This window comes from Convolutriloba macropyga, chromosome 4 (assembly GCF_964194025.1).
Source record: "Convolutriloba macropyga chromosome 4, txConMacr16.3, whole genome shotgun sequence".
In the NCBI taxonomy this organism is placed as follows: Eukaryota; Metazoa; Xenacoelomorpha; order Acoela; family Convolutidae; genus Convolutriloba; species Convolutriloba macropyga.
The window spans coordinates 45,178,622-45,196,061 of record NC_134471.1 but is presented as its reverse complement, the minus strand read 5'-3'; the positions used below and the strand labels follow the sequence as shown (position 1 = coordinate 45,196,061).

At 40.4% G+C, this 17,440-nt stretch overlaps 3 protein-coding genes across 4 annotated transcripts in view; 2 read left to right on the top strand and 1 right to left on the bottom strand.

The window, feature by feature from the left end:
• LOC142338451 (uncharacterized) overlaps positions 1-17,434 on the bottom strand; it is a 42,325-nt gene extending 24,891 nt beyond the window's left edge. The window contains exons 1-2 of the mRNA XM_075388215.1: positions 17,310-17,434; positions 15,790-15,884 (exon numbers count right to left, since the gene is read on the bottom strand). Of these exons, the coding sequence (XP_075244330.1) occupies positions 15,790-15,884; positions 17,310-17,313 (99 nt within the window). The 5' untranslated portion in view covers positions 17,314-17,434. The remainder of the gene's footprint in view (positions 1-15,789; positions 15,885-17,309) is intronic.
• The window catches only part of LOC142337704 (E3 ubiquitin-protein ligase RNF185-like), a 464,852-nt gene that overhangs the window by 385,154 nt on the left and 62,258 nt on the right, over positions 1-17,440 (top strand). The gene's annotated exons all lie outside the window — the stretch shown is intronic.
• LOC142338452 (uncharacterized) overlaps positions 1-17,440 on the top strand; it is a 147,636-nt gene that overhangs the window by 109,858 nt on the left and 20,338 nt on the right. The gene's annotated exons all lie outside the window — the stretch shown is intronic.

Here is a 17,440-nt window from a genome sequence, read left to right as displayed (position 1 = left end):
TCATTATTGTTGTTATGTATAATTCCTGACTATTTTCAATTTTTCTACTAACAATTTAGATCACTGCTTTCGTGACATTAATAAAAGCACTACGCTTTTTGTTTTACGTGGTCCAAATTTGTTAGCAGTAGCTAAAATAATATTGAGAAACTCTTAAGAAGTCTCAAAAGCGTGTGCGATTCTTAATTTTTTTGTACAATTATTTGAACTCATTTCTATGCTCTTCGTCTCAGTGACTCTTCGTTTTTTTACACTTCAAAGAATTTGAGTTTTATTGGGGCGCTGTCTTTTTTTAAGATCTGTTCACATATTTTCATGGTTTTTGAAGTCAAATTGGAGTAGTGATTTTGGTCGCGCCGAAACAGGAAGTAGAGCGAAAAAGCAAGTGGTATTGCGGCGCGAAATTTTTTCGCTCTAATTTTGAAGTAGACTGAGAAAAAGGAGTTTGAACAAAAATTCGCTTTCTCGCAAGTGATTTTTTTGTTCATATGCGGCAATTGCTCTTCGATTTTGATTGTTTTTGCGATTTGCTGGATCGGATGTTTTTTCCAAATGGTTTTCCCCATCCATTCATAGTTTTTTCTAGGCCTAGTTTCTTCTTTCAATCAAATTTTCATTTCTCGCTAGTGGTTTTTTGTTCACATACGGCAAATTCACTTTGATTTCAGCTGTTTTCGATTTTTTATCTGATTTTTTTCTAAATGGTTCTCCTTTAACTCATAGTCCGTTCTGGGTCTAGTTATTTGTTTAGTCAATGAAAATTCTTTGAATTTTACGTCAGGACTTGTCCTGCTATGTTTCTTTTTTATTATTTTAACATTTCAGATAAAATCAAATAAAAAAAAATTTCCAATTTGAACAGATGCAAACACATTGTTTTCCTTTTTCCACTGAACTTTTTTTAATAAAAATTTTAAGAATTTTTATGATACCTTGTAGTTACTCTCTGTGCTTTCTTTAGTTTTTTTGTTAAAACTGTATCTGAATCAATAACTGTGACAATCAATAAGCTCAAAAACATATAGGAAACTAATTTTCCAGAGAAAAAGTTCAAAACTCAATAAAATTTGAAATACAACCTTGATCGCCTCGCATGGTTTTTGAAATACTGATCCAACTATTGCCCTTAACTATGAGTTCCTTTCTTTTAAGAAATCATCATTGCAACGTTTCTGAATAAACATCCGAAAATGAAACAGTCGGCAATGAAACAATTACTGGCGGTTCTGCTTCAGATGCAGAAACAGTTGAATAACTTTGTTGATTTGACATTATTTTCTGTCCGTGAATATATGGTAACCAATCCTTATTTAAGCTTTTGAAGAATTTCTGTTTATGTGCGATGCAAATTCAAACCACTCTGTTTGTCGAGCAGTTGCTGAAATCGGTTGCCGATGTCTTTTATCTGTTGATCAACTGTTTTGAGTTTGCTGGGCCGGTCCATGTTCTTAATAATATTGTAATCTTCTCGTGTTTTTTGTCGTAGCTACTCTGAGCAGGTCTTAATCTGTTTATCCAGGTTACTGCGACTCCTAGATGGAGTCACTTTGTTTCGTAATTTAGGCAACAGCTTGGTTCTTTGAAGAAAATCTGAGGTAAAAAGAATTAAACTTTGTAATCTTTCCAATAACCTTGAAAGCAGTTTGTATTCCACTGTCCGGGTCGGCCGACCAAATGTAACGGCTGCTCTCCCAATCAGTTGCGACGAGGAAAGTTTTACAACGCCCATTTCGTTCTGAGTGGTTCCAAAATCTGTCTGGACATTTTTTCTTTGCTGTTCACTTTTGTAACTGTGTACCCACTGTCTTCTTACTGTTGCATTACAATTCAGTTCATAACTATTTGCTAATCTTAGTCTCTTTAGTATCGAATCGGACTGGATTTGCTACAGATCACACAATACGGGATCTCTTTATATATACCAGTTCGGTCTGATAGAGAAACAAATCGAAGACAAAGATATATGTCTAAGACCCGTTTATGATATATATTTGAACTTAAATTTACGTTGGTTTTGGCTTTTGTGCGCACGAGTTGAAATAACAGAGGCTGGGGTTCGTAACAGTTGAATTACAGCTCCTATATTTTGTAGATACATGACACAGTAACAAATGATATACTGCTCAAGAATAGTTTTCAGTACAAGACACAATAACAATTTACTGCTCAAGATTATTTTAAGCGCAAGACACAAAAACACGTTATTTACTGCTCAAATCATTTTCTTGTTGCAATATTTTGCTGAGTTATATGAAGAAAGCCGTTTTCGGCTGCTGCTTTTGCTCTGTGTTGTTGTGTTGCTTTTGTTATTTCCCCTTTTTTTCTCCACATCACGTGACTACGACTGTACTAGTAACTATAACTAAAACTGAGACTATTACGATAACTAATAGACAACTATTACAAAAACCTTTCCGCTGTCTCAGTTTTTTATATTGATGCATTTTCCTGAGCATGTTGTGAAAGCTCAGCCTCAACATCGCCGGCCCCGTTTTCCTTCGTGAAAACATCTTCGTCAATTGGTAGCACTGGAGCGAGTTTCACAACAGGCCTCCTGTAGACTCCGTATTTTGTTTGAACCGTTGCCGATCGAATTGCTCGGTCAGAACTTTTGGTGGTTTCTGTAACTCGACCAATTTTGTAAAACCCTCGTTTGTCATTTTCTTCCACTACCCACACAAGATCACCTTGTTGAAGACTTCTGTCCGTTGTGGACTGCAATTTCTTTCGACTGTTCAGCGCTGGTAGGTACTCTTTGCGTAATCTGTCCCAGACGAGGTCTGCGTAAACTTGTGTTGGTCGAAAGAGGTTTCGATGACCGACGAATTCCTCTGCGCATGGTAATTATGGTAGAAACACTTTTTTGTTACCAACCAGAAAGTGACTTCGGGTAATAGTTTCCAAATCTTTTACGTCAGAACTGACTGGCGTCAATGGTCTAGCATTCGATGTTTGTTCAACAAGACACATTGAGAGGACATCTTCAGTAATTGACCGATTACCAGCATGGAGTGCACTGCCTTCTTGCAATTTCTGACAAGTCTTCCCCACACTCGTCCAAAGTGTGGTGCGACAGGTGGGTGGAACTTCCATCTGATTCCTCGTTGAATCAGATGTTCGTAAATTCGCTCCTTGTTCCTTGCTTGTATATACTCTGCCAACTCTCTTTCGGCTCCAACGAAGTTTGTTCCGTTATCGCTGATCATTTTTACTGGTTTGCCTTTTGGAGCAATGTATCGCATGATTGCGTTCAGACAACTATCAGTGTCAAGCTTTGGTACAATCTCTATATTCACCACGTGCATAATAAGGCATGTGAGAAGGCAACACCAATGTTTTTCGTTTCTTCGACCAATCTTTACTGTGAATGGTCCGAAATAGTCCACGCCCACATTCGAGAACACTGTTGATATGACTAATTGTTCTTCAGGTAGATCTGCCAATACAGGTGCCTTTGTTTGGCTTTTCCCTTTCGACATCTAATGCATTTGTCTTTGATTGATCCCAAAGCATTTCATATGCTTAGGATCCAAACTACTGCTGAACTATGCTTCTGACATGTTCAGTACCTTCGTGATGACTATTCTTATGTTCATTTGTCAAGAATAATTCAACTACATGGTGCTTCCAATGCAACAGTATTGGATGCTTGGTTTCGAAGTTCAATTGACTTTTACCTATTCTGCCTTGGGCACGAATAAGTCCTTGCTGGTCAATGATCGGTGAAAACTGAAGGATTTTGCTGTTTTTTGGATTTTCTTTCTCAGCCTTGAGAGACTTCATCTCTTCAGCAAACTGTTTTTGCTGCAATAGTCTAAAAATACGTGCTTGTGCATATTCTATTTCTTCAACACTTAGTGTTTCGCCGGCTGGTGTCCGTTGCCAAATTGTGTCCGTTAAAAACGCGCTGCACGTATGCCATTGTGTTAACCATTCTGTTGAAATTGCTAAATCGTTACAATTGAACGATTGATTCCTTTTCTTTGGTTGTAGATATGAAGGTTTTGTTTGTCGGAAGCGAATTCTAAATTCACCTGTTCAGGCCGTTAGTTATCTGGCTGCTTCAGCCAGGCTGACCCAGTGAGCCACTCACTTCTCTTGAAATGATCAACATTGATGGCTCTTGTCCGGATGTCGGCTAGATTGTTGATACCAATAACATGATGCGACTCTGAAACGTCAGCTGCATCTAAAGTTTCTGCAAGTCGTTTGGCTACAAACACTTGTTGTATGCGGTGAGAGCTGTGTATCCATTAGAGAACAGTAGTGGAGTCTGTGCAAAGGTTACAACTTCAAATCTTTGATTCGTGTTCTTTAACTATCGTTTCTTTCAGTCTCAGTGTCATGACTGCCGCTTGTAGTTCCAAACGTGGTATTGAAAGGTGTCCCATCGGCGCGACTCTGCACTTTTCGACCACAAATGCTTAGTCTGCTGAATATACCTTGGGCTTTGAACGTAAGTATGCCACTGCGCACATTGTGTCCTTGGATCTTCCACTACCCACACAAGATCACCTTCTTGAAGACTTCTTTCCGTTGTGGACTGCAACTTCTTTCGACTGTTCAGCGCTGGTAGATACTCTTTGCGGAACCTGTCCCAGACGAGGTCTGCGTAAACTTGTGTTGGTCGAAAGAGGTTTCGATGATCAACGAATTCCTCTGCGCATGGTAATTATGGTAGACAAACTTTTTTGTTGCCAAGCAGAAAATGATTTCGGGTAGTAGCTTCCAAATCGTTTACGTCAGAACTGACTGGCGTCAATGGTCTAGCATTCAATGTTTGCTCAACAAGACACATTGTGGTTGAGAGAACATCTTCAATAATTGACCGATTACCAGCACGGCGTACATTGCCTTCTTGCATTTTCTGATCAGTTTTTCCCACACTCGTTTAAAGTGTGGTGCGGCAAGTGGGTGGAACTTCCATCTGATTCCTCTTTGAATAAGATTTTCTTAAATTCGCTCCTTGTTCCTTGCTTGTATATACTCTGCCTATTCTTTTTCGGCTCCAACGAAGTTTGTCCCGTTATCGTTGATCATTTTTACTGGTTTGCCTCTTCGAGCAATGAATCGCATGATTGCGTTCAGACAACTATCAGTTTCAAGCTTTGGTACAATCCTTATATGCACCGCGTGCATAGTAAGGCATTTGAGAAGGCAACATCAATGTTTTTTGTTTCTTCGACCAATCTTCACAGTGAATCTTCGTCCGAAATAGTCCACGCCCACTTTCGAGAACTCTGTTGATATGTCTAATCATTCTTCAGGTAGATCTGCCACTACAGGTGCCTTTGTTTGGCTTTTCCCTTTCGACATCTAATGCATTCGTTTTTGATTGATTTCAAAGCATTTCATATGCTTAGGATCCAAATTTCTGCCGAACTATGTTTCTGACATGTTCAGTAACTTCGTGATGGCTGTTCTTATGTTCATTTATCAAGAATAGTTCAGCTACATAGTGCTTCCAATGCAACAGTATTGGAAGCTTGGTTTCGAAGTTCAATTGACTTTTACCTATTCTGCCTTGGGCACGAATAAGACCTTGCTGGTCAATGAACGGTAAAAACTGAAGGATTTTGCTGTTTTTTTGGATTTTCTTTCTCAGCCTTGAGAGACTTCATCTCTCCAGCAAATTGTTTTTGCAATAGTCTAAAAATGCGTGCTTGTGCATATTCTATTTCTTCAACACTTAGTGTTTTGCCGGCTTGTGTCCGTTGCCAAATTGTGACCGTTAAAAACGCGCTGCACGTATGCCATTGTGTTAACCAGTCGGTTGGAATTGCTAAATCGTTACCATTGAACGATTGATTCCTTTTCTTTGGTTGTAGATATGAAGGCCGTTTGTTGGTATTGTTTGTCGGAGGAGAATTCTAAATTCACCTGTTCAGGCCATTAGATATCTGGCTGCTTCATTCAGACCGGCCCAGTGAGCCACTCACTTCTCTTGAGTTGATCAACATTGATGGCTCTTGTCCCGATGTCGGCTAGATTGTTGATACCAATAACATGATGCGACTCTGAAACGTCAGCTGCATCTAAAGTTTCTGCAAGTCGTTTGGCTACAAACACTTGTTGTATGCGGTGAGAGCTGTGTATCCATTAGAGAACAGTAGTGGAGTCTGTGCAAAGGTTACAACTTCAAATCTTTGATTCGTGTTCTTTAACTATCGTTTCTTTCAGTCTCAGTGTCATGACTGCCGCTTGTAGTTCCAAACGTGGTATTGAAAGGTGTCCCATCGGCGCGACTCTGCACTTTTCGACCACAAATGCTTAGTCTGCTGAATATACCTTGGGCTTTGAACGTAAGTATGCCACTGCGCACATTGTGTCCTTGGATCTTCCACTACCCACACAAGATCACCTTCTTGAAGACTTCTTTCCGTTGTGGACTGCAACTTCTTTCGACTGTTCAGCGCTGGTAGATACTCTTTGCAGAACCTGTCCCAGACGAGGTCTGCGTAAACTTGTGTTGGTCGAAAGAGGTTTCGATGATCAACGAATTCCTCTGCGCATGGTAATTATGGTAGACAAACTTTTTTGTTGCCAAGCAGAAAATGATTTCGGGTAGTAGCTTCCAAATCTTTTACGTCAGAACTGACTGGCGTCAATGGTCTAGCATTCAATGTTTGCTCAACAAGACACATTGTGGTTGAGAGAACATCTTCAATAATTGACCGATTACCAGCACGGCGTACATTGCCTTCTTGCATTTTCTGATCAGTTTTTCCCACACTCGTTTAAAGTGTGGTGCGGCAGGTGGGTGGAACTTTCATCTGATTCCTCTTTGAATAAGATTTTCTTAAATCCGCTCCTTGTTCCTTGCTTGTATATACTCTGCCTATTCTTTTTCGGCTCCAACGAAGTTTGTCCCGTTATTGCTGATCATTTTTACTGGTTTGCCTCTTCGAGCAATGAATCGCATGATTGCGTTCAGACAACTATCAGTTTCAAGCTTTGGTACAATCCCTATATGCACCGCGTGCATAGTAAGGTATTTGAGAAGGCAACATCAATGTTTTTCGTTTCTTCGACCAATCTTTACAGTGAATGGTCGGAAATAGTCCACGCCCACTTTCGAGAACACTTTTGATATGTCTAATCATTCTTCAGGTAGATCTGCCACTACAGGTGCCTTTGTTTGGCTTTTCCCTTTCGACATCTAATGCATTCGTTTTTGATTGATCTAAAAGCATTTCATATGCTTAGGATCCAAATTTCTGCTGAACTATGTTTCTGACATGTTCAGTAACTTCGTGATGACTGTTCTTATTTTCATTTATCAAGAATAGTTCAGCTACATAGTGCTTCCAATGCAACAGTATTGGATGCTTGGTTTCGAAGTTCAATTGACTTTTACCTATTCTGCCTTGGGCACGAATAAGTCCTTGCTGGTCAATGAACGGTGAAAACTGAAGGATTTTGCTGTTTTTTTGGATTTTCTTTCTCAGCCTTGAGAGACTTCATCTCTTCAGCAAACTGTTTTTGCTGCAATAGTCTAAAAATACGTGCTTGTGCATATTCTATTTCTTCAACACTTAGTGTTTCGCCGGCTGGTGTCCGTTGCCAAATTGTGTCCGTTAAAAACGCGCTGCACGTATGCCATTGTGTTAACCATTCTGTTGAAATTGCTAAATCGTTACCATTGAACGATTGATTCCTTTTCTTTGGTTGTAGATATGAAGGCCGTTTGTTGGTTTTGTTTGTCGGAAGCGAATTCTAAATTCACCTGTTCAGGGCGTTAGTTATCTGGCTGCTTCAGCCAGGCCGGCCCAGTGAGCCACTCACTTCTCTTGAGTTGATCAACATTGATGGCTCTTGTCCGGATGTCGGCTAGATTGTTGATACCAATAACATGATGCGACTCTGAAACGTCAGCTGCATCTAAAGTTTCTGCAAGTCGTTTGGCTACAAACACTTGTTGTATGCGGTGAGAGCTGTGTATCCATTAGAGAACAGTAGTGGAGTCTGTGCAAAGGTTACAACTTCAAATCTTTGATTCGTGTTCTTTAACTATCGTTTCTTTCAGTCTCAGTGTCATGACTGCCGCTTGTAGTTCCAAACGTGGTATTGAAAGGTGTCCCATCGGCGCGACTCTGCACTTTTCGACCACAAATGCTTAGTCTGCTGAATATACCTTGGGCTTTGAACGTAAGTATGCCACTGCGCACATTGTGTCCTTGGATCTTCCACTACCCACACAAGATCACCTTCTTGAAGACTTCTTTCCGTTGTGGACTGCAACTTCTTTCGACTGTTCAGCGCTGGTAGATACTCTTTGCGGAACCTGTCCCAGACGAGGTCTGCGTAAACTTGTGTTGGTCGAAAGAGGTTTCGATGATCAACGAATTCCTCTGCGCATGGTAATTATGGTAGACAAACTTTTTTGTTGCCAAGCAGAAAATGATTTCGGGTAGTAGCTTCCAAATCGTTTACGTCAGAACTGACTGGCGTCAATGGTCTAGCATTCAATGTTTGCTCAACAAGACACATTGTGGTTGAGAGAACATCTTCAATAATTGACCGATTACCAGCACGGCGTACATTGCCTTCTTGCATTTTCTGATCAGTTTTTCCCGCACTCGTTTAAAGTGTGGTGCGGCAAGTGGGTGGAACTTCCATCTGATTCCTCTTTGAATAAGATTTTCTTAAATTCGCTCCTTGTTCCTTGCTTGTATATACTCTGCCTATTCTTTTTCGGCTCCAACGAAGTTTGTCCCGTTATCGTTGATCATTTTTACTGGTTTGCCTCTTCGAGCAATGAATCGCATGATTGCGTTCAGACAACTATCAGTTTCAAGCTTTGGTACAATCCCTATATGCACCGCGTGCATAGTAAGGTATTTGAGAAGGCAACATCAATGTTTTTCGTTTCTTCGACCAATCTTTACAGTGAATGGTCGGAAATAGTCCACGCCCACTTTCGAGAACACTTTTGATATGTCTGATCATTCTTCAGGTAGATCTGCCACTACAGGTGCCTTTGTTTGGCTTTTCTCTTTCGACATCTAATGCATTCGTTTTTGATTGATCTAAAAGCATTTCATATGCTTAGGATCCAAATTTCTGCTGAACTATGTTTCTGACATGTTCAGTAACTTTGTGATGACTGTTCTTATGTTCATTTATCAAGAACAGTTCAGCTACATAGTGCTTCCAATGCAACAGTATTGGATGCTTGGTTTCGAAGTTCAATTGACTTTTACCTATTCTGCCTTGGTCACGAATAAGTCCTTGCTGGTCAATGAACGGTGAAAACTGAAGGATTTTGCTGTTTTTTTTATGTTCTTTCTCAGCCTTGAGAGACTTCATCTCTTCAGCAAACTGTTTTTGCTGCAATAGTCTAAAAATACGTGCTTGTGCATATTCTATTTCTTCAACACTTAGTGTTTCGCCGGCTGGTGTCCGTTGCCAAATTGTGTCCGTTAAAAACGCGCTGCACGTATGCCATTGTGTTAACCATTCTGTTGAAATTGCTAAATCGTTACAATTGAACGATTGATTCCTTTTCTTTGGTTGTAGATATGAAGGTTTTGTTTGTCGGAAGCGAATTCTAAATTCACCTGTTCAGGCCGTTAGTTATCTGGCTGCTTCAGCCAGGCTGACCCAGTGAGCCACTCACTTCTCTTGAAATGATCAACATTGATGGCTCTTGTCCGGATGTCGGCTAGATTGTTGATACCAATAACATGATTCGACTCTGAAACGTCAGCTGCATCTAAAGTTTCTGCAACTCGTTTGGCTACAAACACTTGTTGTTTGCGGTGAGAGCTGTGTATCCATTGCAGAACAGTAGTGGTGTCTGTGCAAAGGTTACAACTTCGAATCTTTGATTCGTGTTCTTTAACTATCGTTTTTTTCAGTCTCAGTGCCATGACCGCCGCTTGTAGTTCCAAACGTGGTATTAAAAGGTGTCCCATCGGCGCGACTCTGCACTTTTCGACCACAAATGCTAAGTCTGCTGAGGATACCTTGGGCTTTGAAGGTAAGTATGCCACTGCGCACATTGTGTCTTTGGATGCGTCGGCAAAAACATGAAGTTCCCATTTGATTTTGGCTGTGCTGAAGTATCTTTTGTCAATGCTGGTTTCTGCTACTTTTGGAAGCTTGTCTTTCAATTTCAGAAGTTCATCTTCATCGTTAGGTTCCAATAAGTTGTCCCAATGTTGCCCATTTGCGGTCACGATTCTCTTCAGAAGTCGTCTCATGTGAACGGTGAATGGTGCAAACAGCCCAAGAGGATCAAACAGTGATGAAACTAGCGACAGGATCTTCCTCTGGTCATTGGGGTTTCAACTTCCTGGCTAGTACCTCTGCAAACCTGTAAACTACCTTCAATAACAGTACACCGAAGTCCAAGCACGGACAAACTCGCCTTACTAGGTTCTACTTCCACTTGTTTTTTGTCGCTGATTGATCTTAAGTCCTCAGGGATTTCTTTGGTAACTTTATTGCAGTTGGTGATCCACTTTTTCAGTTCGAATCCATATTTCGTCATTGATTGCTTCACCAGGAGTGTCGACCGACTTGATGAAATCGTCGAAGTAGAAGTTATTTCGGATTGCTTTTGCTGCAAATGGAGACTTGTCCTCGCTGTGGATCACCTCTCGCTTCAGAGCGTAGTTTGCACACGTTAGTGAACTCATTGCACCCAAGACATGACGTTCATACTCGTAAATCCGCAGAGATTCTTACTTTGTTGATCGCAACAGGAATCTCAAGCAGCTTTTATCTTGTTCAGGAACCTGCACTTGCAAAAACATTGATTCAATATCTGCAGTTAGGGCTATTGGTCCTTCTCGAACTCGGAATTTTGTTCCAATTAATCCGTGTAGTAGATCGGGTCCGGCTAACAACTTGTCATTTAGGCATATATCCTTGTATTTTGCTGCAGCGCTGCAAACACGGCGCACTTTACAAGGCTTGTTTGGGTTCAATTCTGGATGGTGTGGCAAATACAATCCCTTTTCGAATGTTTCTATGACTTCTGATTTATCGAGGATCTTCACAAATCCCATTTCAACATCTGTATCAATTGACTGTTGATACAATTCTTTCAATTTTGGGTCTCGTTGGAATCCTCATTCCAGTTAGTACAGCTGACCTAGGGTTGAGCCCTAGTTGTTTAGAAGATTGGGTTGTGGTCACTCCAGAGCATGCCCACTTCGTATCGTTTGCCTGTAAACTTTGTCGTAGCTTCTAAGAAACTCTGAGCCTGTTGCTCTTTTGGAAGCATAGGTTTCTATGTCCCACCAGGATTGACTTTTTTCTGCCATTTTCACGTCTTCTGTAAAGGCAAAAAGACAAATTTTTTGTATTCTCTTGCCCTTCATGGGTCCACTGACTACCCATCCTAATTCCTTAAGGACAGCGACGGGTTCACTTCGCGTTCCTATCTTGTAATCTAATGCTTTTTGTAGTTCATAGGCATCTTGACCAAGAGTGATGCCAACTTCCGTCAAATTGAAACTTCTGTTTGGAAGAACACTTAATTGGCTGAAACTTCATTGCAGTTTGTTGTAGTCATAGTTTGTTTTTTCCAGTGAAATTGATGGATATACAAGCGCCTCAAGCGAGTGCACCCTTAGATGCAGTCTCTTTATTGTTAGAGGAACCTTTTCGATCCTCAGATCCTTTTTGTCATGAAAGCCTGCTATGTTAACCGTAATATCTGTGCCTCGAGAGTGCAGTTTTTCTCGAATGCTTTGATCGATGAATGATACCGTGGATCCAATATCGAGGAAACCATATGTGTTTAGTCGGTCACTGCCACTCTGGATTGAGACCGGAGCTATCTGAAGGAAACTTGTAACTTCGTTACTTTGATTTATTGTTGCCGCGCTTACGTTGACAGCGTGATTGTCCTCGTCCATTTGTTTTTCTGTGTTTAGCAATTGGTTGTGCTTTTTGGTACATCCATTTGTACCGCACGCGTGTACTTTGCAATTCTTGATTACATGTCTTTTTCCCAGACATCCATAACATAAGCGTTGCTTCCTTACTGCTATATATCGATCGTTAACATTCATGTTCTTGATTAATTGACAATTCTAAATACGGTGGGTGCCATCAGCAAGCGGACATTGATCGCTCTGCGTTGGCTTCGTTTCTTTTACGTTGGAATTGGCACTAAAACTTGACGTCTTCGAGAATCGCTTCTTTCCTTTTGTATAGCGCCTGTCTTTTTTTAGCTCACTTATAAACGCTGGGAATCCTTTGTGCACAAATGCTATTTATGATAGCCATTTTTCAAACACGATTAGATCTGGCCAGTCCTCGTCCTTGTCATCAACATAGAAACAACATTTCTCTTTGAGTGTCTGTGGTAGTTTATTAACCGCCATATACAATGTTGCACTTGATTGCAGATCACCAATTTGTTTTTACTCCTTGAGCACGGTTAAAAAGTTAGCGACAATAGCAGAAAATTTAAACAGGCTTGCTGGGTTATGAGGCTTCACTGTAATTGCTTTTCGTATGCTCTCGAGCCGCGCATCTATGATTACATGCGGTCTTCCAAATGTTCTTTCTTGTATGCTCCAGGCAGCGCTGTGAAACTCTCCGGAATATCCCACTCCCGAGATTAAGTGTTTTGCTTTGCCTGTTAGTAGCGTCTCCAAGTGGGTCATTTTCACTGAATCTATAATCGTGCTGTTGCGATAAACATGGTAGACCATTCAGGCCACTCCAGTGAGTTTCCGTCAAAACTATTCAACTCAATTTTGGCAAACTGCTACCGCTGGAATTTCCAATGTGCAAAACATTTCTGTCTTCAACAATCCCGAGAGCTTAGATATCGTGAATAATGACTATCTTCACTCGGTTCAGGGCTGAAAACAAAGCGAGTTTTGGTCGAGTTGGTGTTTGTGTTTTGCTAATTGTATTGGCCCACTCCGAGACATCTCTTTTTTTGAGATCCATTTGAAAGACAAATTGTCACGAGATTTCGTTGACTGAGAACGCACATCATCCTCCACCAGTGTTGTCATTTGCAATTTGCGCTCTAACTATCGCTCCCTTTCCCAGAGTTGATGCAGCATCTCTAATTCTTTTATCTGCATTTTTAGCTCAAGTTTTTCCTCCCAAACTGTGTTCTTTCGAGTCGCAGTTTTGTTTCCAATTCATCTTTGAAATACCTCATTTTTTCGATTCTTCTTTTCGCAATGGATGTTTCCAAACAGTTCTCTAGATCTTCATTGTTTGACTGTCCGTTTCGTGTAACGGTGTTCAGTGTCCTGCGGCTTGTGATGTCTTTCCCTTCTGAGAGACAACGATTTTGATCAGTCGGCAATGAAACAATTACTGGCGGTTCTGCTTCAGATGCAGAAACGGTAGAATAACTTTGTTGATTTGACCTAATTTTCTGTCCGTGAAAATATGGTAACTAATCGTTATTTAAGCTGTTGAAGAATTTTTTTGTTCTGTGCGATGCGAATTCAAAACACTCTGTTTTTCGAGCAGTTGCTGAAATCGGTCGTCGATCTCTTTTTTCTGTTGATCGATTGTTTTGAGTTTGCTGGGCCGGTCCTTGTTCTTAAAAATATCAAAACCTTCTCGTGTTTTTTTGTCGTAGCTGCTCTGAGCAGGTCTTAATCTGTTTATCCAGGTTGCTGCGACTCCGTGATTGAGTCACATTGTTTCTTAATTTAGGAAGCAGCTTAGTTCTTTGATGAAAGTCTGAGGTACAAAGAATTAAACTTTGTAATCTTTCCAATAACCTTGAAAGCAGTTTGTATTCCACTGTCCGGGTCGGCCGATCAAATGTAACGGCTGCTCTCCCAATCAGTTGCGACGAGGAAAGTTTTACAACGCCCAGTTCGTTCTGGGTGGTTCCAAAATCTGTCCAGATATTTTGTCTTTGCTGTTCGCTTTTGTAACTGTATATCCACTATGTTCTTACCGTTGCATTACAATTCATTCGTAACTATTTGCTAATCTTAGTTTCTTCAGTATCGAATCGGACTGGATTTGTTACAGATCACACAATACGGGATCTCTTTATGTATACCAGTTCCACCCGATAGAGAAACAATTCGAAGACAAAGATATATGTCTAAGACGTTTATGATAAATTTTTAAACTTCAAATTATGTTGGTTTTGGCTTTTGTACTCAAGAGTTGAAATACCATAAGCTGAGGTTCGTAACAGTTGAATTACAGCTCCAATGTTTTGTAGATACGTGACACAGTGACAAATGATATACTGCTCAAGAAAAACTTTCAGTACAAGACACAATAACAATTTACTGCTCAAGAATAATTTAAACGCAAGACACAGTAACACGTTATTTACTCCTCAAATCAATTTCTAGTTGCGATATTCTGCTGAGTTATTTGAAGAAAGCCGTTTCATGCGGCTGCTTTTTTTGTGTGTTGTTGTATTGCTTTTGTTATTTCCCCCCCCCCTTTTTCTCCATATCACGTGACTATGACTGTACTAGTAACTATAACTAAAACTGGGACTATTACGATGACTAATAGACAACCAATACAAAAGTCTTTTCCCTATCTCAGTTTTTTATGCTGATGCATTTTCCTAAGCATGTTGTGAAACCTCAACCTCAACAATAATTTAATGTCTGTTTTTGTAATTAAAAGTTGCTCCTGAAAAGGAAATTTCCCATTTAACTTTGCATAACTGATAGTCAAAGAAGAGTTCCCCAGCAAAAAAATGACAAAATGAGACGTATGTTGGAGAGCATTTTTTTACGAACGGTCTATCACGAGCCATTTTGTTCCTAATAGTTTTGGTTTTGTAGTTCAATGGCTCATTTATGTCAATCTTTGTTCAAATATTCGAAACATCATGTCGGACAATTAATGGGGTTATTAGGTACACAATTATTGAGAAGTATCAATTATCAGTTATCATTCATATAGGTAACATTGAGTCATAAATCAACTTGTAGTCATCTTTGTCACATTTTATTTAATAATAATTGATCAAGTGCTTGAGAAACTTAGAAGTACCTTCTAATGAAAATTTGATCAGTTCTCAGTATATGATGTTACAATCTCAAATGAAACGATTCTGTATTTTTTTTCTGTAGTGGCAAGGTTTTTGCCTGTCTTAGGTTCGCAGGTTCATTGGCAAGGATCGTAGGAATGCAAAATAATTTTGATGTTGAGTTTTGCATGCAATGATATTTACATTAGGTGTAACAGTTAACTCACATTTTCCCAGTTTCTCAATGGAATAAAACGTTTTCCAACTTTTTGAAGCCGTCATAACTGAAAGTTAACGAGTATCGCCCTTACATGTCTTCGAGTGCGGAAGTTTATACATATATTGCCTATAATCAAGACCCTTTTACTTTCAGGATCTTTCAGGTATAATAAGTTTCAATCAACTGGACAAATGTCTGACGAGATCCGAGATCTACAAAAAGATAGAATGGCACAGTGTTCAGCGTTTTTCATATCAATGTAATCATTTTAAATTCTCTTATAGCGGTATACTAAAGATCGAAATATTATTTTTTTTCTTTGGTTTGTGGGTCAAAGAGCAAGGGGAACCTTTATGAGATGATTTGGGACGTTAATGATCAGGTTGAAGTCACCAAAATTAGCTCTGATCATGACGTCCCAGACTGAAGTTATCTCTGATCAGACCATTTACAGACAATTTTCCAGACATTGTGCGCTAAAACATCTTTCCAGATTATGCAATTCAAAAACCCGGTGGGGTGTGTTCGAAGATGGTCTGATCAGAGGTCACTTATCTGTGAGACCTCAGCATGGTTCTTAAACTGGTTTTGGTTTAAAAGGGAGAAAGGGGATGAGATTGAGTGCCTGGTTGCCAGCTTCCCAAATATGTCCCCTGAGCAATGATCCCGTCACATGTGTGTCTCTTTCGTAGGGCAGCACACAAATTCTTGCTTTCTCATCTACACTAGGTCATAATGCTCATCTCTTTTCCAGCGTTTGACTAATTTTAATATCCGAAAAATCGGTTAACAACCCAGGATGAGGTCCTAGACGGAAGCAAGTATGTCCAGACCGAAGATGAACATACAAGGGGGGCGTCGTGCGTTCAAAATTACCTCGTCTGGAAACATCGAAGAACGCACGAAAGTCTGAACGTGAACGCACGAAAGACTGGTGAACGCACGAAAGTCTGGACATGAACGCGCGAAAATCTGGTGCACGTCAGAAATTCTGCTGAACGCGCGAAAGACTGGTGAACGCACGAAAATCTGGACATGATTGCACGAAAGTCTGGTGAACGCACGAACGTCTGGACATGAACGCACGAAAGTGTGATGCACGCACGAAATTCTGCTGAACGCACGAAAGTCGACATGAGTGCACGGAAGTCTGAACATGATGGCACAAAAGTCTGGACATGGAGGCACGAAAGTCTGGACATGGAGGCACGAAAGTATGATGCACGCACGAAACTCGGCGGAACGCACGAAAGTCAACATGAGTGCATGAAAGTCAGTCTGAACATGAACGCATGAAAGTCTGGACATGAACACACGAAAGTCTGGACATGAACGCACGAAAGTCTGGACGCGAAGGCACGAAGTCTGTTGAACGCACGAATGTCTGGTGTACGCACGAAAATCTGCACATGAACGCACGAAAATCTGGTGAATGCACGAATTTCTCCTGAGCGCAGGAAAGTCTGGACATGAACGCACGACAGTCTGGTGAACGCAAGAGAGTTTGGACATAGGCACTTTCCGTCTTGGACGGTCTGGGTATAGGCACTTTCCGTCTTGGACGGTCTGGGTATAGGCACTTTCCGTCTGGGACGGTCGGGACATACTTGCTTCAGTCTGGCTCAGCAGCCTGGGAATTGCTCATTTCTGAAATTTATCCAAAATTTATCCGCTTTCAGAATTACTCGTACATTAGTCTCATATGACTTTATTTCTGCTGCGAAGAATGAATTTTCCATATTTCTGAAACGTTTTGGTCGCATGAAGTTAAATAGGCTACTATTTCTATACTTCTAATGGTTGCATGACAGTATACCTAATATGCCAAAATATACCCAATGCATATATGCTCAATTTATTCCTTTAGATCTTTTCAGCCAATAATCCGACTCAAGCAAACAATATAAACCCATGTGATAGTTTTGGTTAGATGACATTTTACCCAATTTCATTATACCCAGTGCCATTTTACCCAATAAGCCATTTTACCCAACATGCCATTTTCCCAACATGCCATTTTACCCCATGCCATTTTCCCCATGCCATTTTACCCAATTCCAATTTACCCAATGCCATTTTACCCAATATGCCATTTTACCCAACCTGCCTTTTTACCCAATGCCATTTTACCCAAAGCTAACTTACCCATTGCTTTGATCTATTCGTTCAATTATCAGTTGTTCGGCTCTGATAATTCCATATCAAGTCCCGAGGGCCAATTAATTATACAGCCATTTATAATCCCATGTTCGGTTGTGATAATCTCATTTCAAGTT